This window comes from Hippoglossus stenolepis, chromosome 15, assembly GCF_022539355.2.
Source record: "Hippoglossus stenolepis isolate QCI-W04-F060 chromosome 15, HSTE1.2, whole genome shotgun sequence".
NCBI classification, from domain to species: domain Eukaryota; kingdom Metazoa; phylum Chordata; class Actinopteri; order Pleuronectiformes; family Pleuronectidae; genus Hippoglossus; species Hippoglossus stenolepis.
Window position 1 is genome coordinate 8,822,446 of NC_061497.1, and position 26,423 is coordinate 8,848,868.

General features: G+C 41.0%; 1 protein-coding gene across 15 annotated transcripts in view; it reads left to right on the forward strand.

The window, feature by feature from the left end:
• The window catches only part of msi2b (musashi RNA-binding protein 2b), a 250,492-nt gene that overhangs the window by 66,227 nt on the left and 157,842 nt on the right, over positions 1-26,423 (forward strand). For all 15 annotated transcript variants that reach the window (XM_035179048.2, XM_035179049.2, XM_035179051.2 and 12 more), the window contains one exon: positions 8,054-8,146. In XM_035179048.2, the coding sequence (XP_035034939.1) occupies positions 8,054-8,146 (93 nt within the window). The remainder of the gene's footprint in view (positions 1-8,053; positions 8,147-26,423) is intronic.

Genomic DNA, 26,423 nt, shown 5'->3' on the forward strand with positions numbered 1-26,423 from the left:
TCTAGGCCTTTGATCATACTGCATTGCATTGACGGATGCTCTCTGGTGCTTTCTGGTTGCTTATGAACGAGGCCACTGACAGGATCTGAATGCCAGTAATTATATCCCCTTGCTAGAACCATAACAATTGTGGCTTATACAACATAGTGCAATGGCTTTTTTTTTTCTATCTGTCCCATTATTTTTAGATATGAGCAATGACATCGAAATCCCCTGTCTGCTTCCTCCCCGTCCGGGGCTCTGTGTTTACAGCTGTTTGTGTGAGCCCGTATGTGTAAGAGTTGAGGGCCATGATGAAGGCTTAACACCTTGTAATCATAGCTGGATGTGTGATCTCAGCGACCCGCTGGAGAACCCAGCTCAGAGAATGGCATATTGTGCATGTAGCGCTAGTGTGTGTGTGAATGTGTTTACAGGATTGTGCATGGTGAGTGATGAACAACCACAACAAAAATGTGTAATAAGGAACAGCCAGAACATGATGGAATCAGAGATTTAATAGCTCAGATGTGAGTGTAAGAAGAAATTGAGATATACAAGTTAATAGTTGACGTGTGCTGTACATATGTAAATATATATCTATGTAAATATATACCTTTTATGGGTTAACGACCACCAAGACTAATATATATATTTAAATGTATATATATATTAGTCTTGGTGTTGTACAGACTGACCATTGCAACAGATAGAGGATAGAGATGGACAGAGAAAGAGAAAAATGAACACATACATTTTGGAGTCTTCCCTGCTCTCTCACCCACTTTTACAGTTAAACTCTGTCCTATCAATGAAGGCTTGATGACCTCAAAAAATCTTGTATTAGACCTTATTTGACTGGCGCTCTCAATTCAGCACCACAACATGAGAAAGGTAGCAGCTGCTAATTTCCACATGAATTTACTTTTCTCTTTCCCTTTGTGGCTTCCAGCTTGAAAATGTGCTTAACCTGCCTCATAATGACTCACAGCGGCTCCACTGCAGGATGCTATGATTGAAACAGCAAGGATTCACTACTTATTACAATTTCTTTGAGTTTTAAATGTTTAAAAGTAAATCTCCCACATTGATTCATTTTTATTACGTATTCGTTTTTATTGAGGTGACGGCATTAGGCTAAATTAACCAATATCGCCTTCTCCTCAACCACTATTATAAGTTCCTAATATTTCCATCATAAGTGAAAACAGTCTGTCATTAGTCCTTGTTTTGTGGCACTTAATACAAACCAGCTGAACCACAGCTGTGCTCATTTGCACCTGTTGTCACAGTTAATACCCTAAATTGAAAAGTTGTGGAGATGCAAAGTTTTGCAGCAGTTTGCAATCGATTGGAAGTTTGCATATTTGTTTAATTGAAGAATGACCAGTATAAACAGCCTTAATAATAATATTGTATTGTTAAAACAAACTGCTCCCCAAAGAGTCTCTGCTTGGAGGACATAAAGTTTCATGTTAGAGGAAATGGGACGGGAAAAGGTGAAGACATTGATTTGAAATCTGAGAATGAATATTTTTATCCTTCCCTCCTCTCGCCATAAATAGTGTCAGCTTACAACCTTTCCTGTACAACTACCAGATAACTTTGTCATTATGTATCGTAGCCATGAATTTAAAAGCAAATACAGTTGGAGCATCAAAGGTGGAGTGTCTGTGTAAAATCTCAGGATTTGCATAAATATGTTACAGATTTCTTCTTCCACTCTCTCTCTCTCTCTCCTGCCTTTTTGTTTTACAGGATCTTCATGGGATATTATGGGATAGATGTTTGTTTTTTTGCAACAGAGACTTTTTGAATTGAATTTGTTGCCACTGGTAGACGTCCTCAAATTTTCCACAAATAGCAATACTCTTTTGCGCTGTGATGTTGGCTCCTCGCTTACCTTTTCAAACTTCACCAGCACTCAGAGCAGCATCTAATTTTATATGACATACTTGAACACATTATAGCAACAATATACTATATATGAGCACAATATAGAAGGATTTGCAATGAGGTGCTTTAGCAAGAGAAGGAAGAAAGACACTTTCGCTGTTTCCTCATATGAACTGAACCGACCTGATTGAAAAGACTGCAGATTGTTTAGAGTTGTCATTTCACACATGCAGCACACAACCTAAACCGGAAATTGTCCATGAAAGAAGCATTGACAGATTTAGATTGGTCTGGTTTGCATTTGTGTATGCAATTGTGTACGTGATTGTGTCTCCATCTCCGAACTTGCCTAAAAAGTCAGCTCTAAAGCTACTTGGAAGATCACTTGTGTCTTGGATATTACATTATTGCACAATATTATCAAGGTCAAATTATTTGGACTGTCATCAAACAGAAACAACCTTGGTCAACTCATATCACACCTATTGTTCAACCAATTGATTGGTTGCGGAGAGAAACAATCTGCACGTTAGCCTTACACAGTGCAGTGAGTATGCTCTACCTATTAGCCTTTTTAGCCTAATTGAATCATACATTAACATCAAAAAGCTACTCGTTGATATGCTCAAAATGTTGCCACGCCAGGGTGTCACTTTTTTTAGAGGTGACACTAGCGTAGGTCAGTCCAAAATTAAGAATAAGAAGAAGAACAAGAAGTCCTTTATTAGTCCAGCAATGGGGACATTTGTAATATTACAGCAACAAAAAGACATCAGCAGTAATAAGTAGAAATATAAAGGAAATATATAGAAATATAGATAATATGAATGGAATTAAACTAATATCTAAAGTGTAAAGAAATATATTATGTAAGAGAATATGTATAGTGAATGTATTGCACATGAAGCGATTATATTGCAGAGACAGATGATTATGGCCCAGTGACTATTTCACAGTGGAGAAGTGTTAAAGTGCAGTCCATAATGGTGGTGCATGTAGCAATTGTAAACATGGCTACTGATAATGGCTTTGGGTGTAAAACATTTCTCCTTAGGGTTGTATGAGCGGCAATTGTGAGACCAGTTTGGTTGGATGTCAAAAAGCCTCACAAATTCTGGTTTGTAGTTCACAAAATGTTTCATTAGCAGTAATGACTTGGTTGTGTCTCAAGTTACTAAAATGACTCAGGCTGATTTCTGCTGCTCAAATTCATCACAGAAAAACTCTGACTGCTCAGCATTTACTTCAGTAGCTCAGGTCAGCCTTTAGCCATTCTCAGGTCCATTTAGCAAACCACAAAGCCCTGCATGGAGTAAGAGCCGAGTAAATCTTACTTTTGTCCAACAGATGAAGAGAATAAAAGGCTGTATATTTATGCAATATAAATATTTATATGATATTTTGTGATGGATATGAATAATTTAAATAGCTCCATAGATTAACCAGTTGTCAAGTTTGTGCGATCCGGCATACACATTCTTCCTGGCTGCTCAACTGTTAAGAGCTTCTCACTGTGTGTTTCTGTGTGTTTCTGTGTGTTTCTGTGTGTGTGTGTGCGTGTGCGTGTGCTGCGCGTGCACGTTTCTGTGTGTGTGTGTGTGTCTGTGCCTGCTGCAGGGTACGAGTTGGATATTGTTGAAGAGGTGTATGGACAATGCAGTCAGTTTTAAGCACCCTCTGGACTGTATTTGCATGACCTGAATCAGGTGTTTATTTTGCATGTGGACTGACAATAGCTTACATGGCTCATACAACATTACCAACTCTGCAATATAGACCATGTAACAGTGTTAGATGGGGATTTTTGAGGGAATATTCTGTGCTTGAATGTTGAACTTGCAAATAAACAGAATGTGACGCACTTAAAGTTACAATGTTAATGCAGAATTTAAGCTATGAAAAAAAAGAGGCTGTCAGTTCGAGTTGTGCTTTTATTAAAATCAACACGGTGCATATGCCATTAAGAGTGTTTTAAAAATTAAAGCAGTGTCGTCCTAACTTCTGGAAATATTAAAATAGCTCAGAGCGAGACTGACTTCATTACTAAAGTGACAAGCATCATGAGAGGAGCTGCCGTCAGTTTCTTCCTGATGACCTCATGGAAAAGGTCTTGCTTTACTTCGGGGTGTACTGTTTGTCTTTGTTAAAAACTGTTAACAGGTGTAGAAGAGTAAGAAGAGCACCAGAAGCTTTCTACATTTTTCCCTTTATGTGTCTACAGCAAGGCTTCTATTACCATGGAAATGCACTAGGCCAGTAATTGTTGCAGCCTTTCACACTCGCAGCCTCATGCACTCAAGAAATTAGAAACACATTCATGTGTGAGTGCACACGCACTGGCCCGTGCACACCCGCAGCTCACCGTGCTCTCTTTGGGAGGTGCAAAAATAACTGAATGTTTGAAAAATTGGGTTAAAGGGAAAAAACTGGGTTGAGGAGTGGTCCACTTTTAAATCTGTCACTTTGAACTGACATGTTGTCGAAAAATTACTTTTAAAATAGTGCAGCTGGATCCAGATGATCAGAACTAATGTCGCCATAAGTGCAGTGTAGGGAATTTCCTGTTCCCCAGTGGGTATTTGTGCGTAGCGTATGATTTGGTTGAAAAGAAAATGTATTTGTTAAAATGTAAAATGATCCATGTCAAATTAAAGTCGTTTCGTTCAGTCGGGCTCTGTGTTATTGCACTTGCTGCCTATTTACATGACAAAAAGAATAATGAAAGATCTTTAAGTAGTCTGTAAATAAATTATACATTTTGTGCGACATGAAATGCATCAAACAACCAATCATAAATAGCATTTTGTACCTAGTATCTTAAACAATGGCAACACCACATGGTACAGCCATAGAGGAACACAACATAAAGCTATGAGGCCTTATGTCTGCTGTCAACATTGAGAGAACAATAGAGAAAGTAATTGTGTGGTACCAGTACTCAAGAAATCCCATTAGCTACTGGGCAGACATGTCAAAGTATTAAGACATGGCTGAAAACTTGACTGGCTGTAGCCTGATGGAACAAGGCTGAAAAATGACTGGGGGAATGGGTGGCCCAGGAGGGAGGTGGGGCAAACAGCTGTTGTAGAGAGGCAAGCAGAGATGAACATCGCCTGTTTTTCCCCCCTTTTTTTTTTATACTTAGATTGGCAATGATAAACGTGATGTTGATAAATACTTGCAAAGCCAGTTTATCAGCAGTTGTATGGCTTGGGGTTGCCCGAGGCAGCATCCAAGCCTGATAACCCCTGAGGCCTGAGGCATGATGTTGGGAAGAAGAGGAGGAGGAGGAGGAGGTGGAGAAGGATGATGCAGCTGCTGGGCCTCGGCTGTGTGTATAACCCTAAAGCAGCCAGTTGATATTTTGCATGTCCATTGCGAAGTAGGTAAAAAATAACCCCATTGCCACAGGCTTCCCTGTGAACCTGTAACGCTCATTACGCGGCAGGAAATTAAATTGTGGGATGGATGAGACAACTTTGCTATTCTTAGACCCCAAACCACAGTGGGGCAGCGGAAAATATGCAGCCTGCGGGTGGCACCAGAGGAAAGAAGAGAGTTTATTTTTCTATACACTTTTACATTTTAAAAAACTCCTCATCCTCAGCCTGTCAGGCTCAGCGTTACCTCGTCAGTCTGTCAGCCTCAGGTGCTGGGCTTCATTAGCTTTGAGGTGATCATTACTTAGCACGGCAACGCTGCATGTGACGACTGGCACTTAGCGTGCAACATAATGTTGCTTTGTCAGCATTTAAACATGCTAACACTAGCATGTCAACATGTGTTCACTTCAACACATTAGTAGTTTAGCGTTGGAAGGTATTAGGTTAGCATGTTAGCATGGGTGTCATTTATTTAAAGGGGTTGTGTCCTGTAGGACGTGTGACTAGTTTGTTATAGTTTGTTTTTCTAAGTTAACCTAAACATAGCACGTGGAATTATATTCATAATGCTCAAAACCTACATGTATATTCGAATTATTTTTAATTTTGTGTGTTTATTATTATGGTGATTATTTGCAACTAGTGCAGTGCACGTTGTAAACCTGCCTGTTTGGAGTGGGCTGTTTGCTTGGCCTGTGGTAATGCCTTCTCTCTGAAAACTGCAAAAGTGCCCTGCTGTGTCGTACTAAGCGCCAGTTGTTGTGTGCGTGCTGTCATCACGATCCCCTGACGCTGCCGCTCCAGTGCGCTGGTCACCTGTTAATTCAAAGTTTATCGATGTTGAACGTATTGCGTGTCCAAATTGCATCAAATTCAACACTGAAGTTGTTGAGCCAGTAAGATGAACGGTTCTCGAGATATGCAAACCACATACAGACAGAGATTTCTGGAATTATGAGACAGATGCAATTGCACATTTTCACAAGCTTTATGATGAGTGTCTTGCTTTTGTAAATGTAATAACACATTGATTATATTGTTACTGGTTGTGCTGGTCTCTGACCCAAACTCTTACATCTGTGCTGTTAGCTGCACCTCCAGGTACAGGCTGTGCGCAGATCTCTGTTCTCCTCCTCACTTTTAAATTGGAGTTATTCCTGAGAATAAATGTAGACCTTTGAAACGTCCACATTGTTTTTGAAACATTCGCTTAATTGAATTTTGTGGTAAAACAATACAATCTGATTTACAAACAGAAGCAAAAAAAAAAATAGCGCACTGTAACAAGAGAGGACCCATGTGTGGGAGGCTGCGTGCATATGTGCGGGCTATGAGCCTGCGAGACTGCGTGCACCTGGAAAGCACTTGACAGATGGTTACTTCAGCTCTAGCCGAATGTTGCTTCTTTTTTTTCTCCGTGTTAAGCCTCTTTCATAGATCGAAAGTGTTTCGGTCAGCATTTTGATCAAGCCAGACTCTTTTTGAACCCTCTTGATTGTACGCTGCGCGTCTCTAGAGTGTGTTCCTCCTGTGCCCTTCGTTTTTCTTTTTGTTTAATTCTGACGAGAGCTGCTGTGACTTTCTCTGCCATTTCTGCAGTTTTTTTTTTTTGTAAGATTACAGAGCAGTGCATCTCAAATCATTATTGTATGCCACATCATCTCAGTAAATTCCCAAGCTCTAGCATAAATCTGGTACTTTATAGGAGACAGGTAATGATTATGGCGAGAAATGTTTTTGATAATAACCTACAATAGTCTTTTCTTGCTGCCAAAGAACTGCAAAAAAACAAGTCAACCACATAGTTTGTTAGACCATTACTTTAATCCATAGACTGTATAAAAAGATGGACGACATGACATCCCATGAAATGCATTTTCTCAACTCGAGAAAGGTATCACCATGGTATATGTGCAAGTGGTTGTTTTTCTAGTAAGTTTGGTTTTTGATCAGTTATTTGATGCGGTAAAAACAGGGTGAAATGTCATGATAGACAGCTGAGACTGGTTGAACACGTGTATCAGTGGAACCTCAATACCGTCATCATCTGCTTTTATACACAATCAATGGATTATATTGTCCTAGTTTAGAGCTTTTTCTTTCAGTCTCTGATAGTGATACTAACTTAAAGAGTAGTGGTGCAGACAAATATTGTTCATACTGACTTGGGAATCATTCTCTCTTCGTCAAACATGCATAATCATTTACCATATACTATAATTGAACATATAATATCATTTACCATATACTATACAAATCACTGTATGCAAAAAAACAACATAGTGCCCCACAGATCTGACAGTCCTACTGGCGTTGAGTTGTTACTGTATTTCCCTGAGAAATGGCTCCTTCTAAATTTAGCATGTACTCTCTGCAGCAGATGTTCCTGCCCTTTTTTTTATGCTGTGGGTAATAATCCTTAATATTATTGTTGTTTGAAACTAAATGAGGCTTTAATGCACTCTGATTCCATCTTACATCACTCATTAATTGTTCGACAAAAGTCAATAAATTACTCTCGTCTGCTTTTTATTTTTTCTTAAGATGAACAGAAACTTTTAAGGATTTAAATGTAATTTGGAGTCGTAGTGAAGGGAATTTGCGAAGACGTCGCTGAAACCGGACTGTGTGAACCTGTTCATTCCTGTTTAGCAACAATGTGTCCTCACTCCTTTATTTCCCCCCCCCCATCAGGTGCTGCTCTCTGTGTTTAAAGCCTCATTAAAGGTGTTGTGTGAGACATTTTGAAGCCTTTGTCACTTATCTTCTCCTTCTCTCGCCCTTTTCTTTTTCAGATGGTCACAAGAACAAAGAAAATATTTGTGGGTGGCTTGTCAGCCAACACAGTAGTGGAAGATGTGAAGCAGTATTTTGAACAGTTTGGGAAGGTAAGGCTCTTTTTATTATTATCACCACCTCGTGTAGTGTTGTCCCAATAAGCAGATTTCAGCCCTCTTTTGATTCCACTGTGTAGTTGGACGCTAGATTCATTTCAACAACTCAAATTTCCATCTTATAATCATTACGATAAGGCAAAACAGATGTTAATTTGATTCATTAAAGCTTCACAATCAGTGTACAGCAAGCCGCCATCGCTCCCCAACAGTTTCACTGCCGCTCAGACCACACGGCCAGCGCTCCGGCAGTAGCCAACACTAATTTGAGCTTTAAAAGAAACCAGCCAGCCCCACTCTGGCTCTTTTCCTGACAGTAAGACAAATACATTCCGTCAAGAACACAGCGGAAGAAAATGGCAACGGCTGCACACTCGCCATGCACGATCAACAACATGCATTGTGTGTGCAGAGCAAACAAGCAATTGCCATGACATTCACCCCCCCCTAAAAAAAAAGGGGGAATGTTTTTCTTATCGAATGTGGCATGACGTTAATATCAAAAAGCAGATTGGAATCAAAGTTGGGGTTCTGATATTGTGAAAATGTTATTCCAGGGGGTTCTGAAAGAAAAATCGCACCCACTTCATTCATATTCAGCTGGGTTTTTTTGGCTGCTGAGGCAGTTTCTACATGCTGTTCTCATGACCAATACCCCCAGCTGTGTGAGGCATATATGCACACTCTGATACACAAGGACATGCATAGTATACACACACACACACACACACACATGCACACACACGCACACACACACACACAAATGCACATGCTGACATATACGCATGCACACGGGCGTGCACACACAAACAGGCTTTGATACAGTGGCAGCATTTCACAGATAATTTCCCCACACTGAGCGCAGATCCATTTCCCTCATGTCATATTCCACATCAGTCAAGGTCACCTTCAGCTGATACAGTTCCTCTAACATCAGCACTTGACCTTGAGTTTAAACAATTTCACTGAGGATGGATTTTTCATGGGCACATAATGTACCATGTCCTGAAGGAGACAAAAGAGCTGTTATAAATTAATAGAAACTGACAATATGCAACCACCTTTCCCCTATAAAACCCAGTGTTGTGTGCGGTGAAGGACTTTGTTTTTTTTGCTCTTTTTTTTTCCTTCTGGAAAGTGGAGTGAAGACCTCACAGTGTCCTGGTCTGCCGTTCCAAATAAAGGCACCTTATTTGCACAATAGAACGCAGCGAGCAAATATCCAGCACGACTTCGCAATCATTTGATCTGAGGAAAGGCTTGAAATGATTTTTGACTTGATTGAATGACATAATTGACTTGATTATACAAAGTTTTTTCCCTCCTTGAGGAATCCTCAAATGCTTAGGAGGAAACCAACAAATCAGACTGATTGAGCGAGAGTTTTGTGCATGTTTCTGCATGTGCTTTTATAGCCTACTTGTGCATGCTTGGATGTGTCTGCCATACTGCTCTTGCCATGCGTGAGTGTGTCAGCGATTAAGTGTATTTATGTGGGTGCATGATTAGGGGTGTGTGTGTGTGTGTGGAACGAGCAGGTTTGAGTGTCTTCAGTGAAAAAGGAAATCAGAGTAGATGTTGAAGGCTGTGGCAGACAAGATGCAGAGCAAAACGAGGTACGGTTCTGCGTGTGTCCTTCCATTCTGCCTTTCACATTCCCAGGGATTTATTAAATAACCTGCCTGTCACTGCAACCTACCATTATCGCCACACACACACACACACCACTCAGAGGACTTATCCATAGAAGGGAAAACCAATTAATTGAGTTTCCCCTCCATAGGATCTTGGTTGCAGTAAGTGTGTCAGTCATCAGTTTGTCTGTCTGTCTCCGTGTCAAGGGGGACATTAGCCAGCATGGTGGCAGGGCAGCTACTCATTTACATTTGTGGGAAGTATGTTTGAAGCACTTATCAATCATCAGGCAACTACAGCTTAAAGCACCAGCAAATATTCCTCCTCACTTGGAACAAGCTATTTCACTGATATGTTTTAGCAAGTACCCTCGCTCGCTCTCAGTGTGTGTGTGTGTGTGTGTGTGTGTGTGTGTGTGTGTGTGTGTGTGTGTGTGTGTGTGTGTGTGTGTGTGTGTGTGTGTGTGTGTGTGTGTGTGTGTGTGTGTGTGTGTGTGTGTGCGCGTGCAGCATAGGTCAATTAGCAGGATGTGGTCTGCAGAGATGGCGGTGGTTGGGAGGCAGTGCAAGGGGAAACAGCTGGTGTGGCCACAATTGGGTCACAGGTTCAGTCTGTAACCTCCACACCTCCCCTCCCCTCCACTCCCCTCCTGCCTCATCCCCTTCCTTCTGTCTCCATTCTGTCAGGGGTGGGGGGGTAGGGGGTGGCGTTTGTTATGGCGAGAGGCTGACAGCTCTCATGCACATCAGTCTCACTGCCACTCTCCCAGCCGTCACCATTAGGAAAGAGCACATGCCCCGAGCCTGGCGCAACTTCAGAGGAGCCGCTCCGGAGTGGGAGCCCCCCGGTTTTTGTTTTTTTGCGCCCGTGGTACACGCTTAAGGTGTGCATTTGAAGTGATTGTAATAGTCATTTGAATGGAGCTGAAGTGTGGTTGTGTTTGACCGATTTTAATGCACCTCAGATGGATCCTATTACCTGCCCAATAGTAGCCACATCCTGCCTTCTATTTTTTTTCCCGCTCTCTGGCAGCACACTGCACCTAAGCCCTGCGAGCCAGATGAGACAATCTTATCAGCACTGCCTGGCCTCCCTTTATATTCAAGGACTCTTCACTGGAGGCTGCTGCTATTTCTGTCTCGCAATAAAGTCAAATTAATCAGTGTGCTGTTTGTGCTATTATGTGCACTTAAAAATTGTAAGAAAAGACAATGCTGGCTTACAGCGATCGCATTTTCCCCCGCTCGTATGTCAGCCTCACTGGTCGACATGCTCTTGCTATTTTTAACTGATAATGTTGTTTGCAATGTGCATAATTTATAAGCATTTTAATGCAGTTTTCTTCTCACTGTTACCTTTGTCTGTGGTTTGCATCATTAGCAGAAATTGTCACACAGGTAGCCACAGTGAAAACATTGTTTTTCCTTTTTTAATAATAACTACATATTATATGGTATTTACTACTTTTATAATCAAGCAAAAATAGCATATGCAGGTAACTACAATGAAAATATGTTTTACATTTTATTTACTTTTTATTTTATAGTATTAGTATATATTATGCAGAAAGTCTTAATATACATTTAGGGCTGCAAATTTTTGTTGTTGCATTGATTAATGTGATTATTACAATTTAGATTATCTTTTCCAGATATTGAAGAAATCTACATAAGTACAGTATTTATTTGTCTGACCAAATCCAAAATCCAAAGGAACTCAGTTATATTATCATGTGTAAAAAAGAAAGTATCAAATACTTTTAGAGCCTTGGAAACACACAAATATTTGACATTTGTTCCTTACGATTTAATATTTAATAAACAAAATAATGAATTGACTAATATCACAACAATTCTTATATAGCCTATTGACACTGTTTGGCCAAATGTCAGGATAAGTTTCAGAGCAGCAGATCTTGTGTATTTGAAATTCATTGTGTTATAGTGGATTTACTTTGGTTGGAAGATCTTAATAAATAATACACTTTTCCTGTGGGTAAAGTGACGTCCTTCCATCACGCTGCACCAGCGCTTTGTGGAAATATGGAATGAGTTGCCCTCTTACTTTCCAATAAATCTAACACCTGTTAACAAAACACCTACCACCCTGTTATGTCCCACTGAGGCTCGGACTTGATTAAAGACGGGAGGATGTGTGATGACACCTTTATAAATTTGGATGTGACGAACCGGTAGAGCCCTGCCCGGGCATGAGAGGAGCTCTCATAGCAATTTAAGGCATAATTAGCTCAGGTGGCTAATGCTTCCTCATTGGTTTATTGTAATCAGCTTTGAGTGTATCTCATAGTGCCTTTATTTGGCTAAGCTGAAGCATCTCCTGCTCACTGACTCTGCTCCTTCACTCCTGTCCTTTGGTGAGCATGCTTAGCGCTGACTTTTAGTTTCATCAGAGCCACTTGCTTCCATGTCGCTGGATTGCCACAATCGCCCCTTTATGTCCAGGCTGTCCTGGTTCTCATGCTCCACTGGTCCAGAGCCAGATCCTGGAGGTGGAGCTGAATGGGAGGTGGAGGAGGAAGGGTGAGAGGAGGGTGAGGAGGAGCTTAACCCTTTCACTGCTCCTGAACCAGGAGGGATACAAGTAGGGATAGAAAGGTCACTACAGAGTCCTAAGATGAGAGAATGGTCTTGTGGTGGAAAAAAAACTAAATCAGTCATGAATTGTGACTGTAAGACTGATGACACCTGTTGGAGGACACTGGTAAGATATGTGAGAGTGCCCTGTCCTCTCCTACAGCAGCCGTCTCTGCGGTGATTCACCTCCGGCCAAGGAAGCGACTGCATACTTCTCTCATACTTTCACTGAGAGGAAGCAGATGAGGGGAAGAAATGAAATCATAAAAGCATCACAAAAATATTCCTTTGTTAGTGCAGGAAATTTGTTCTGGGGCTCTGGTAACCTAATACCACAGCTGACATTTTGCACAGCCTTAGATTTTATAAATGGCAGAGAAATAACTCTGTCTGACCATCTCTAAAGACTGTTTAAATTCATTTTACGACTAGAACTTGGGCCCTTAACAGAACTGGTGGTTTCCAGGTATTTAAACTCATAAATAATGTAATATATTGACCAGAATTATACCTTTTTGCAATATGCTGCTGTTGTAAAGTTGCTTTGTCTCATTAAAGACTTGGACTTGAGATTTGCCCTAACCTTATGTGGCAACACATACAGTAGACAGGGCTTTACTTGCAATCTGTGAAGTTGGACGTTAAGTGCACTTTCAACATGATGCGAGCTTTGAAGGAAGCAAAACTCAAATACACACTTGTGTCAAATAGCAAATGTGGTGATGATTGATGTAGAAAAAAAAAACTTAACATGAGCGTAAAGAACCTAATCAAAAGGCTACAGTCCTTCATTCCACTCCTCCCGCTAGTGCAGGTGCACATTTGCATGCCATTTACATGGTAGCTCACAGTGACCACCACCACTACACCGACGTCTCGGTGTCCATCATCCGCTGACATTCTGTGATTGTTTCCTCTCTGCTGCGACTTAGCCAATCAGCAAAGGATATAGTCTGGTTCCAGTGATTAGAAGGAGTGATCAGAGCAGCACTGATGGAGCATGTGCCTTACAGTGGAGATTTAGCCAGGGGCTTCAATCTCATTGCAGTCACTTGCACTTAGTGACTGAGACCAGCCGCGAGAAGGGCAGAGCAATATAAATGAATTGGCTATGAATGTGGATACGGCCACGCTTCTGCAGGGACACACAGGGGGAAAGGGCCAGTTAGACAAACTATTTCATATCCCCCTTGACCTTTATTTGCCCAGTGGCCCAGCAACATTTCCAATAGAGTACCTTTTAAATGGCCGCTGAAGAATTGAGCTATAGTATTCACATCATTTATTTGCGAGCGTGTCTTTCTTTCCGTGAGAAAGCAAATGTGAGTGTAAATGCGAGTGTCTTCGCTACAGGTTACTGCATTTTTACTTAAAGGATTAGACCTGTAACAAAAAAATCCAATTGATCTTTGACTATTGCTGATCCTAAGAAATACCTATCTGATGGGCTCCTCCAACAACCCAGTGCTGTGGCGTATAGGCGGCTCACAAAGAGAGCGGTGGCTCAGGGGAGATTGACACCTTTCTGTAAGTCTGTAGTCTCATCTCCCAGCTGTCCCTCCTGAAATGGCTCCCTCGGGATAAGCCGGGATTGGCTTGATTGTGTTATCGGCGACTGATCGGGTCATTGAATGATGGAATTTTGAGCCCCTGTTCTGCTTAAAGAATGAAATGTTTAAAGAAGATTGACTGTGATTGGATCAGATCCAGCACCTGCTCAAAGGGGTCAATCAGGTGAAGGCAGGAGGCAGCAATCTCTGCTGTGCTATTGTGACACGAATAAAGGGGGGAATTAATGTGTGTGTTGGGGTAGGGTGTTGGTGGATGGATGTATTGGTGGGGGGTAGAGATGCCATTCAACAGGGAGGCAGTCGAAAAATGTCATCAGAGGAAGTGTCATGAGTAATTTGCAGCAGTCTCACCATCAGATTGGTGTGGAGGTGGACGCCTCCACCTCAGCCTTGCAAACCACACTCCTCAGGGAATTCTATGTGGGAGAACACTTCCAAGATTCAAAGAGTTTATTTCCCACGTGGATGGAAAAAAATGTATTGATATATCCCGTATGTGTGCTCTAAAGATTGGCATGGGTTTGGAAGGATAGGAGCCCGGCGGTACATTACTGCATGGGAGATCCGATGGATTGCTTTCAGAAATTGACAAAGTGTTAAATACTTCTCTTAGGTTTTGGCTCAGAATCGAATCACGCCCTGTCCACACTAGTGCGGATATTTTGCAAAACAAACCTTTTCATCTGCATCCACACGCAAATCTGCGTTATGTCACAACAATGGCAGCTATACAAAGGTTCCTCTACTTTTGGTTAGCACTGTTTGGTCCAATTACAAGTTTTCAGCAAAATTTTATTTAGCATCACTGCACAACATTACCTGCATTCACAGGCATCTGCCTCGCCCAACATTACTTGGACCGCAGCATTCTTCTCCGTTATTTGATAGATCGTTGAAGCAGAGATTATTGCCACCTACTGGCCCGGCATACTTGTTTGAGCATGTTCTTGACTGGATGGAGATATCGTTTAACACAAAAGTCGTGCAGACAGACGGAAAACTATCAATTCAAAAAAATGACTCTAGTAGTGTACACAAGGCCTCAAAAGAAGATATTATATATATATATATATATATGGTGGATTATTGTGTTTGTTGGTCGGGAATTGGTAGATATAATACATATATTTCTATAAAGAGATTGAGAAATAGCAAGAGATAGCGATTTGGATAGCAATTTCCCTGCTATGACTCAAATGCATGTTTTAAGACGAGTAGAGACAAGCATATTAGAGTCGAGGTCCGCAGAAGACAACGCCGGCCTCTGAGTGACAGAAACTCTGTCTTTGCCTGCCACAGCCAAATGAGAAACAAAATGATGGTGTCAAATTTCAGCTTTCACCTGATAGGCTTTTAAAAAGGATGCGAAACTGCTTTTCAGCCCAAATAACCCTTTTCATTCTCATCAGACAGTTCTTTTTTCTTAACAGAGGGTTGTCAGTGCTCCATGCGCCCGCCCCCCCCGCCCCCAACATTAGAGCTCCTAGAAACCAGAGATCATGACACATGACTCAGCACCACCTGGAGAACAGGCAGCTGACATCAGTTCAGCTCAAATGATGACAGTGCACAATGCTCCTCGTACATCTGAGCTAACTAGAGCTTCATAGATCTTGAGACATTTGCTAAAGGTATTTTTGCAGCCGCCTTTATCGATTCATCCCAAATGCCTAACCAGCAAGGTGATGACTAAAGACATGCTTGAGGTTTAACTGCAACTTTGATGCTTTATTCACATTTTCGAGGGTTACAGTAAACGGGAAAAGAAACAGTTGAACGTGTCAGTAGAACATTGTGACAGTCTTCTTTGCCATCTCCAGCAGTGGATCTTGCAAAAGAACTGCCAGTTTGCAGTCAGTATAAGCAAGAAAGAAAGACGTACAGCTGAATGTGAGTGTTAGAACTAGTTCCCTTCCCTGGCCTCCCATGCAGTCGACAAGAGGTTCAATAATATCCTCTACTCTGCACCGAGCATTTGCTGTGATTGACTGTTAATCCACAATAATGACAGTGTGTCTTTTTTTCTTTTTTATATAGAACAATGTGACTTCAGTTTAAGTGTTGGGGAAAAAAAATGACTTCAAGTAGCTCACTGCGTGTACTTCTTCAGCCACCTACTGCAATGTGGCCAGGACCACAGGCAGCTCCAACTCACGTCATGAGTGCCTCCCACACATCGCATAGCCTTCTTCAAATCACCGGGTAAATGTTCTCACATGGACATATACACAATGTTCTGTGGTCTAAAGTGAAGGGCTAATGAAGTCTCAAAGGTTTCACTCATCTGAAACACTTACTGCTTATGCCTGTGTGTCCTTATGTGTGTCTGGATGTTCTCAGCTACATTAGAAGTGTCTGATTACCCAGATGCAAGGCCTTAAAGTCATCCACCATCTTAAAACACTAGTTAGAAACAATTATTTTAGGTTTCATTGCGACGTCATTGTAAAATCTAACATTGGTTGTGATAGACTCATTACATCCAGTAGTATTTACCTGGAGCAGAGTGAACCAAATTAGAGTAATTTCAATAGAACATTTTTTAGTTTTGGTCAAATATGTGATGGTGAGTTCCAGCTTTGTTTCCATCCTTTGCTCACTTTGGCAGCATTTATATCTTTATTGTTGTCAGAATGAGATGAGTCAACTGCCACACTATGACCTTTACAGTATATACAACTAAACTGCAACAGCAAGTACAGTATGTTTTGTGGGAAATGCAATCACTGGCTGGATTAGGTTCAGAGGTAATGTTATTTTTAAAAATGAAGCACTACATTTATTAATAGCAGTGGTGGGTGCCATGTAAGTGCATGATGGTCACACCAGGGTTCACGTCCACAGGCCTGTCTCTGGTCAGGTTAAAGCGAAAAAAAGCGATTTGGTTAACATTAGGGACGGATTGGGGTTTGTTTTTAAAATGAAATAAACACTTTGTCAGACATTTTCTATGTGAAACTACACCACAATCTTTTCCCAAATGTGTGAGTATAAACAAAACATATTTGCTGTTGCAGCTCAGGTGTGCATAAACATAATCTAAGTTGTGAACAGAGATGCTTTAAACTAAATGCTAACACCAACATTTCCACAATGACAAAATGCTGGCGAATTTAACGTATCACCTCTTGTTGATAGATTAATAACCAGAAGATAACACACGTACGTAGGATTCATCATCTGGTAACCATGACTGTCCTTAGAACATTCTTGTGCCATTATATCAAGGAGATGTTGAGATATTACATTGAACAAGTGACATTTTGACCAGCTGATGGCACAAGAAAAAAACAAAAGTCATTCGGGTTCAACCTCTAGGAGGTTTTTGTCAAATTTTAACCCAAAGAAAATTGGCAATCTGGCCGAAGTGAGGTTATTGATATTTCTCCTCATGTGACCATAAGCATTTCAATTTAGTATTTATGTCTGGACCCCAGTGATGGGCCATCCAACACTGCAATCTGATGAACCACAAGCTAATAGATTAAAGTTGCTAACATGTAGTTTACTTAAACATCTGGCACAAAAAAAAAGCTGCAATTATAGCAGCACATCTTGGGATTTGTTTGGGAGAGAGGAATACAAGTATTCACCAAATGGGTTTGTATTAATTAGTTTAATTATATTGCCAACACACATTCCACACACACATAGCATCTCATCTATTGTACTTAACAGAGAGGGACATCTTAGAATGTACATGTTCACTGTTGCATCGCGAAGAACATTGAGTCAGATGTAAATTGACCACTGATTATGTCCCTCACATTATTGGTTTAAAATGAGTCCACTTATCCGTATTATATTTGAATGTGTGTTTAGTTAATAGAGCCAATCAAAGTATTAATTGGATTCTCAGGCACAGAAGGAGGCTTGAACACCGTACAAAACAATTAAGAATTTTCAATCAAACATAAAATTAGTCAAAATGATTTTCTCATTTTATTAGTGTTGTGTTAACGAAAGGTCTTTTAGGTAAACTTTATTTTGGACACCAGCTTTAGAGATGCCCTCAATAAATGTTGCCAATACCAACGAGAGCAAATATCCTCTGTTTTTTTTTTCTTCTAATCCCTTATGTGGTGGTTGAAAGAAGCTTGCGGCTGATTTTGTTACTTGTTTACCAAAACAATCATCCTGCTTTTTACCTAAATCGAACCCAATTAAAGACGGGGGGATGTGATCAGTAATTAAGTAATTGAGATATTTTCCTAGTAAAACAGAAATCTCCTGGAGATAGAGGGATAGAGGTATGCCCCTTGAAACTGTATTTTAAGTTTTAACGGTTATATATAAGGCAATGCATTTCCATGAATACTGTTAGCCCTTCACAAGTGTGTGTACCTGTGTGTCTCCATGGCAGTCATTACATTTACCTTTTCTCTGCTGACCTCAGTGTCTGATATACCGTGGTTTCTGTGGCTTCGTTTGTTTGCGCGCGTGTGTGTGTGCTTTCTAAACTGTGCACTTAGAAAAGGAATAATGTAGTGAGCGGGGGCGCATGAGATGCTGGAGAGTGACAACGGATCCCTATCTTAGCTGCCATGCCTTGAATAATCTTTAGCTTATTTTGCGAAGTGGTATCTCAGGGTTCTGGTCGAATTGTCTAAAAGCTAAATAAGTCTGCTTGATTGAACTAATGGCGCGGAGCCAAGATCTGCCACCAAGTCTTGTCTCTCCGCCTAATCTTTTGGTCACGGACACATTGACCAGGCTCTCGCTCTGTCTCTCTCTCTTTCTCTCTCTCTCTCTTCCTCTCTCGCTCACCCACCCACCCACCCACCCACACACACACACTTACACAAACCAAAGCGCCCTCCCAAGCCACTTCCTGATCAGGAAACTTTGAACCCAACATGTGGCCCATAAGTCCCATCCGCATGTAATTAGGTTTGATGGTTAGTTGAGCAGAAGCATGGATTTTATCCTCGTCTCCATCTCGCCTCCTGGAGGGTTGCCTCAACTTGTTTTTGATAAGCCCACTGCCAGCCCAGCGTCAGTCTCTTCAGCTGAACACACATTGTTAAAGCCACCAAGGAGCAGTCATCCTTTTTAAAGGCGAATTACCCACGGAAATGAAATTATGTCGGCTGAAAAGGTGTGTCAGTACACGGCTGAGCAGTCACAGGGAAAAAAAAAGGGTCACCAATAACCATATTTCATGATAGTTTTAATATAACATTATATCACATACCTGACTCTCTTTTGAAGTAAATCAGCTTATTTCTCCCTCTAGTGGTGGAGGTCAAGGCAGCTGTTTTGTTTTGTGTTGCATGATAGACAGTAATATGTTAATGTTCCCTCTCACTGACAGTTGTGGGCATAAATTGTATTTCATTGAATTGGTGTGACCACATTAGTGTCACTGCTTTTCTTCCCAGTTTCCTCCTTTTCCTCTTGCGGTAGCACAGACGACAATCGCTATGGCCTCAGATGATGGAAGCACATCTTTAAACCTTAGTGAGCAAACTGTGTCTTAGAGTTTGATTTGATCAGAATTTTTATTTGAATGTAATATGAGGAGAACACAAAATGGACAGGTGGTATTATCCTCAAGTGATGGTTTGATTGCATTAAATCATCTTTGTCTTCCGGCAACGCGAGGGTATAATAAAGTTATTTTCAGGTGGAAAAACTGAGCCTATCAAGAAATAGAAGCTGCTATATTTTGTGTGCATGCATTTGAATTGAGTGTGTTTTTTGTAGACTTGGGAAGTAATTGTCATTTGGACCATCTGCTTGTGCTGTATCACTTTGGCTCAAACCTTGTTTAATGCAGAAATGTCGGGTGAATAGAAGTGACAAGCTGAAAACATGACACATCTTAATAGACATGAAAATGTGTCTACTTTAACTCAAACACAGCGAGCAAACACTTTCCATAAGAGACGCACCGTTCCCATTATGTATTCCAGAGAAAGAATGATCACAAGGTAAATACACTGTGTGTTTGTAGAGCTTTTATTCAGCGCCTTTACTGCCCATAGTTTGCTCATTTAAAGCATGTACATGACATTTTGTTCAATATGAGGAGCTGGCCCTAATGTAAAGTCCAGATGTGGCGGCGTGCCCTGCTGGCCCCGATGTGCCCCTGCTGCCACCGAGCCAACCAAACCGTAGCTGTGTGCCAGTCTGAGTTGTGGTGATGCCAGTGAGTGTTTGCACACCTCAGATGCCCGTGTTTGAGAAGAAGTGCCTGAACATGCTACACTGGAGGTGACCACGTGGCTGCATTGAGTTACTGAACGCTCAGTGTCCTGGACGTAGTTTAATGCACTGTCTATGTGCAGACATGACTCACACTATGTATAGTACAGTATATATATAACACATTTATATATAATTTTATTTGGGGATTTTGATGAAGGATTTTCAGGACATTTTACAGTTGAAAAATAAACTTGTTATTGCTCTTTGGCATTCCTCTAATACATTTTGTGTTTATTGCCATATTTGCTGATATGATACCTTTAATAGCCTTGTTTTGGCCAACATACTGACCTTATGATTAACTGGGCAGGATCTCCTGAAGCAACATTTGTGGATCATATTAGGTTGTTTTGGTATGAATATAAAATTTAGGGCTTTTGCAGATGTTCAATAGAAATACGGTATCTTTACCTTGAATTTATACAGCCAGTTTATGTAAGTTTATGGCTCATAGTCATTATCTTTGTGACTCTAACCATTCATTTTTATAATTTCTTCCTTCATTTAGACAGTAACTACCCTAAAAGAAGAATCTTTATGAACACACGGAAGCACTTTTTTAGAGTGTGAATGGTATTTTTAACAGCACCAGTTTCATCCCATGGTGCAACAGATTTGAATTAACAAAATGACGCGTATATCAGAATTATGTTCGTATATTGGGTATCGGTTTAATGTTTTGCTTTGGCAAAGTCGGGGGAAAAAATAAATGGTTTATTGCAAATTATCCACCAATGGTGTGCCTCTTTTAATTAGGAATCATTTATGTAAATTACCACATTGCCATCTGGTTTGAGGATAAAACACATGTGAGAGAGATGCAATCTAACCCTTACATAAAGGAGATGAACGCGTCATTACGAATGGGGGGTTTAGAAGTGCAACACAGGCGGCAGAGGCTGGTTTGGTGATCCAAGCCAAAAAGGTTGATGATGTACATAGATCTGATCTCTCAACAGTTAATTTCCGTATACTAACATGTAGCATTTATTATTGCTTTGTGTTAATAGTATAATTGTGTTAGTATATAAAAAAAAAACACAGTTTTTGTTCTCTGAGTACTGAGACAAGGCCGGCATTCATTACTACCTGCAGCCTCGCTGACACACTCCTCTCCTCTCCCACTCAGGCTGGCTGACTGCCCAGTCATTGGCAGCTTGCACATGTGGCCAAACTGTAAATCAGATTCAGACTTTCCATTCAAGTGCCCGACTCAGGGGACTGGACTGGCCTTTATTCTGACCTTGTGGATCTTTTTTATAGGCTCAGAAAAGAGCAGCAGAAGGGAGATAACGCCATAGTTCACACAGAAATGAAGAATTGAGTGTTTCTTACCTTTGATTAAAATCTGACCTTATGGTATTTTAGGAATAAATTGTGCATTTGAGGGGGACCTTTGTTGAGCCTAACATTTCAGCGTGCGCAGTAAATCACCCACAGTTTAAATATTCTCAAATGTGCAATGGTTTGATTTTGAAGCCCTCTCCTCTGTAATTAGGATTTGTTGTAAGCGATACTCTCCTTTGAGAAAAGAGCTGTCCTCGAGTAGGGGTGGTCTTTGTCGCCCTGCAGCTGATGCTCTGAAGAGAGTTTGGCAGGGTCCAAGCTGTTCAGCCCCCCCACTCCCTCCCCTCGTTCTCCATCCCCGCTCCATCACACCTGATCGCATTTGACAAATGCCTCTTTTGGCTCCATATCATCAGGTGCAGCAGAGGCAGACTAAGACTATATTACCCCGACCATATACCACATCTGTTCTCCATTGTGCATGGCTGCCACATTCGCTTCTGCGAGGTTCGAACGGGGCCGAGGGCTCTATCGATGAAACTGCCTCATGAGCCGCAGGTTCTGTTTGCCGGAGGAAGTCCTGGTGAGCGCTTTAGACATAGCTTCTGTCGTCACTGCTAACCTTTCAGACAGTGCGGGTCAGGCACAGGGGGCACAGTGATTCACCATAGTAAAAAAAACGTTCATGTAACCTCTAATGACAGACTCAGCGGAAGGGTTTGTTAGAAAGAACTGGTTCTGAATTAGCTCCAAAAAGAAAAACGTGGGGATTTGTCAGGAAATGCATTTTGTATATTGGTCCCTAAATGTTAAGAATATAATTATTTTATACAGCATATATCAATGCAACATGCTGGCTCTAATTGCTGAATAGTGTGTCTATGAGCATCACAAAATACACTCAGGATATACAAAAATATAAAAAATCATTAAAAATCATTCTATTTCTAACGTCTTATAGCATTTTTTTTTCTTATTTTATCCTCATTCACAAGAATTTATAAAAAATTGAAGTGTCTTTCATGTCCTACAGTCTAATTGTGGCATGTTCCTCTTAAATGCCCTTTTAGATGAAAAATATATCTCCCAGTTTTACTCCCTGTCCCTGTGTTATTATTTCATTTATCTTTTGTCACCAAATGTATGTTGAAAAAACTATATCTTAGTATTTTTATAGGGTTATTTTATAAAAATCTCTGTATTTCTCCTCCTGCTAAATGTTTATAGCTGTTTGATGACTCATTCTTCACTCGGGGGCTAATTTTGAATCCAATGATGCCTTCTTGAATTATTAACTTCCTCCCCGTGACTATAAATTAACAATGCACGAGGACCGACGCTGTCTGATTCATCGTTTAAACTCGTAGGTGAAGGTGGTGGCAAGAAGTCATTGACAACCAGAGAGCAGGCTGTTGTCACGTCTAGTCATGCTGAGCAGCAAGTTACCGCTGGTCCTGGTATAAGCAATAATGATGAAGGGAAGGAGACCTAAACCAAAGACTGTAAACACCTTGTCTGATCAGATGAGTGGCTGTCGGAGAGATAGTTTACTGACTTCTTCAACGTACCAGAAAGAAATAATCAGGGAATAAACAATTAAGTTTCCTACAGAACCTATATAGTCGTATATGAATGGAACTTCTAGGAGATGATGTCACCATATGTCCAAGTTAGTTAAAGTTTATTTATGAGATTTGAAACGGTAGACATTATAATTCTGAACTTCGTAGATATTAAATAATGGCAATGTGTTTTGGGGCAACAGTGACTGAATCAGCCACTGTATTAGTATGTTAGCTAGCTTGACCTGCGACGTATCTCCTTGCTATAGCTGATTATTAAACACAGACCTTGAAAGTGACTTTGGGGAGATTTAAGTAGGGAAAACAAAAGAGCACCGGAGTGCCTCCTACCAGGGAGAGAAGCTGATGGACTGTCATGGCCGGCGTGTCATCAGCAGGAATGCAAGTAGGGTTGGCACTGTAGTCACCATGTGGTGGCAAGGTTAGGTCACATCAGCTGCCTCTGACTCTCATACAAAGAAGATGCTGAGTTAAAAGGCAATACAGTAAAAAGGAAGAAAAAAACCCCCCACCCTCTCCTCTACCCCAGTGTCTCTTGGTCGATATCTGTGGAATTACTTTCAATTTAGGAGAAACAAACTGAGGAAGGGAGATAAAAGGAGGTGATGGGAAAGGAAAATATTAGATTAAAAGTCACGAAGGCAGAGACACGGGACTTGCCAGAAAAAGACAGAGTGCCTCAAATCTATGAGCTTCCTCGTGGGTGTCACGTGTCCTGATGAGTCAACCAGACACCTCGCGCTGCTGGGTGGTAATTGGAGGGCTTCCTGGGAGAGGTGGCCACTGCGTCGCTTTACCCCTGCGCCACCCAAAACAGTCTGAGGCCACTCTTATCATCAATGAAAGTGCTCATGTCAGTTAAAAATAGGAATCAAGGAAAACATTTTATACTTAAGAATCTTTCATGAGTTATCAATCTTTAATCGCTAATGTTACCAATGATTGATTAAGGAAACTACTTAACATTTGCATCCCTACCAGAGTTACATTGGCTTGGTAACTAAGTGTTCGTTAGCTCTGCTGTTTCCCCCAGCCCACCCATTAGTTTAAAATGGGGGGCTGGCACCATATGGTAGGTCCTTGACTGTGACAGACTGACACATTAGTCATTGATGGCTCAAAGCCTCTCAGATGATAGGCATTGCTTAGGACTCTGACCCACAAACACGCACACACACTCAGGCGCACACACTTAATTGATCCTTAAACACTCTGATATACTCACAGTAAATATAGAGGCATTTCTACCAAGGTCGCAGCAGCTCAGTCAGTTTGACAGTAATGTGTTTGTAAAAATACTGAAATAAGAGACAAAATCGTTCGGAGAGAATAATCATGGCTGCAGCTGTTATGACCTCCTGATAACGTGACTGTAGACTGGTCTGCGTCCATTTGCTCACATAATATCATGCAACACACGGATATTCAGCATCTCATTTTCCAAAAAAACTCTAAATTGGCCTGATGGTGCACAATAACTGGCCCTGAAAGCAAAAGAGGAGTGTTCCTGATTAACTAAGAGGTGCCTTATTATTTAGAGATTGCATATTTCCTCTCACCTTGTTCTTAATGCATTTTCACAGCTATGCGTTTGAATAAATGACACAAATCCCCTTCCCTCTTAATGTCTAGTGTGATTAGTATTTGGCAGTAAATAAACAAAATTGAGTTCCTCTCACATTTAATTTGTGTAATGATGTGTAAGAGTTGATTACAGCGTAGTAGACCAGGAACAGTACAACTGCTTTTCACTCTGGACAAGAAATCCACTTACTACAACTCGGAAAGATCACACCTCTGCCAACAGTCCCCACATTTAAATTCACTAGATCTGGATTTTAAAGCACCAAATTGCACACACTCATAAATATCAGTCCCCTTAAAATGCCCGATTTTATTTCATCAAGATCCATCAATGTTGAAATGCTGATGTTGAAGCTCATAATGTTAAAGAAAGTGGAAAAAAGAGGTTGTGTGTCTGCCCCCTGATCCGGTGGATCCCTGAGTGAACTTTCACCAAGTTTCGTGGTAATCGATTCAGAAGTTGCGTAACTAACAGACAATCAAACACTGAAATCATAAATTCCTTGCTGGAGGTTCTAATCATTAACATCTGGATTTTATCTGCATGGGGTGCAAACCACATTTGTTTCTGGGTCAAAAGACTTAGCTGTATTCAGGGGTCTTTATCGGCTCCAGCCCGGTTTGGCAGTGATAACAAAGTGTCACCTATAGGTTTGTTACTTTAGTTGTAACTTTTATGACTCTTAACCATCCAGCTATGAATTCCATCTGTCTCTGTTAAAGCAGCTCTGAAACATCGTACCAAGTTTGGCCGCCGCAGAGTTTGAAGAGGATTTAGTAAAACCTATAAAAAAGACCTCCGTGCTGCTTTCTCCCATTTACTATTTGCAATTGCTGACGCATTCTCCAATTAATGTTGATTTTGAAAAGAGAACAATAAAGAAACAGAAATGCAACAGGCAGTCAACTATACCGTCATATAAAACACATGCATGTATGTGCCATTTGTGAAAGGGTAAAGGTTTGCCACTGTATCAGTATGGTTGAGATCCGCATTAGGGAGCTGTAGGCCATTCTCACTTCTTTCTCCTTATAGCTCTCCTCAACAGCACCAAGGTGCTCGCATGTCCCGTTTGAAATGTGTCATCAACTGTCCTGGCAGGTGTTGAAGTGACTGACGGCACTTCTTGCCTGCAAAGGTCATCGTAGGAGTGGGTTAAATGTCCCCTGGAGGAGGGAGCGGCACGCCAGACAGTCTGTGATTTGTGTGTGTTTTACGCTGCTGGAGCAGCTTCGCTCTCGGAATGACCTTGACCAATTCTCCCTCAGTTTAACTTATAAGTCAATCTCCAGAAAACTGTCTGGCCACCGTTTGTCAGATGTGCCAGTTCTCATTAGTCTTAGTCTGATTGGGGATCTGAAGAAATTAAAAGAAAGGGCCGCCATTAGAGGTCAAGCCATCACAACAACAGCACCCAAAACACATCCTCTGTTTTGGTTTAATCCAATTAGACATCCACTGAAGCTTCAGTTGTTTGCAGGCAAGGCTGATTAACTTTGTTGTGGATAGCTCGGCTTGTTCCTGTTATTTTCCCCCCTTTCTTGTGTTTGCTGAAGAATGCGTGAGCCTTTCCTATCAACTCTTAATCACACTTTAAGTATAAATTTACCTCAGACTCAGCTGTGTGGTTACAGCTAAAATCATCATCACAAATGTTTGTATAATCAGGATGATCAGTATGTAACTATTGAAATAGAAGACTTGTCAGAAATGAATGCATCCATACTGGGGTTGATAGAAATTAACATTGCTGTAATTATAGTATAAAAATCTATATATTATATACATGCCAAATGTTACAAAACC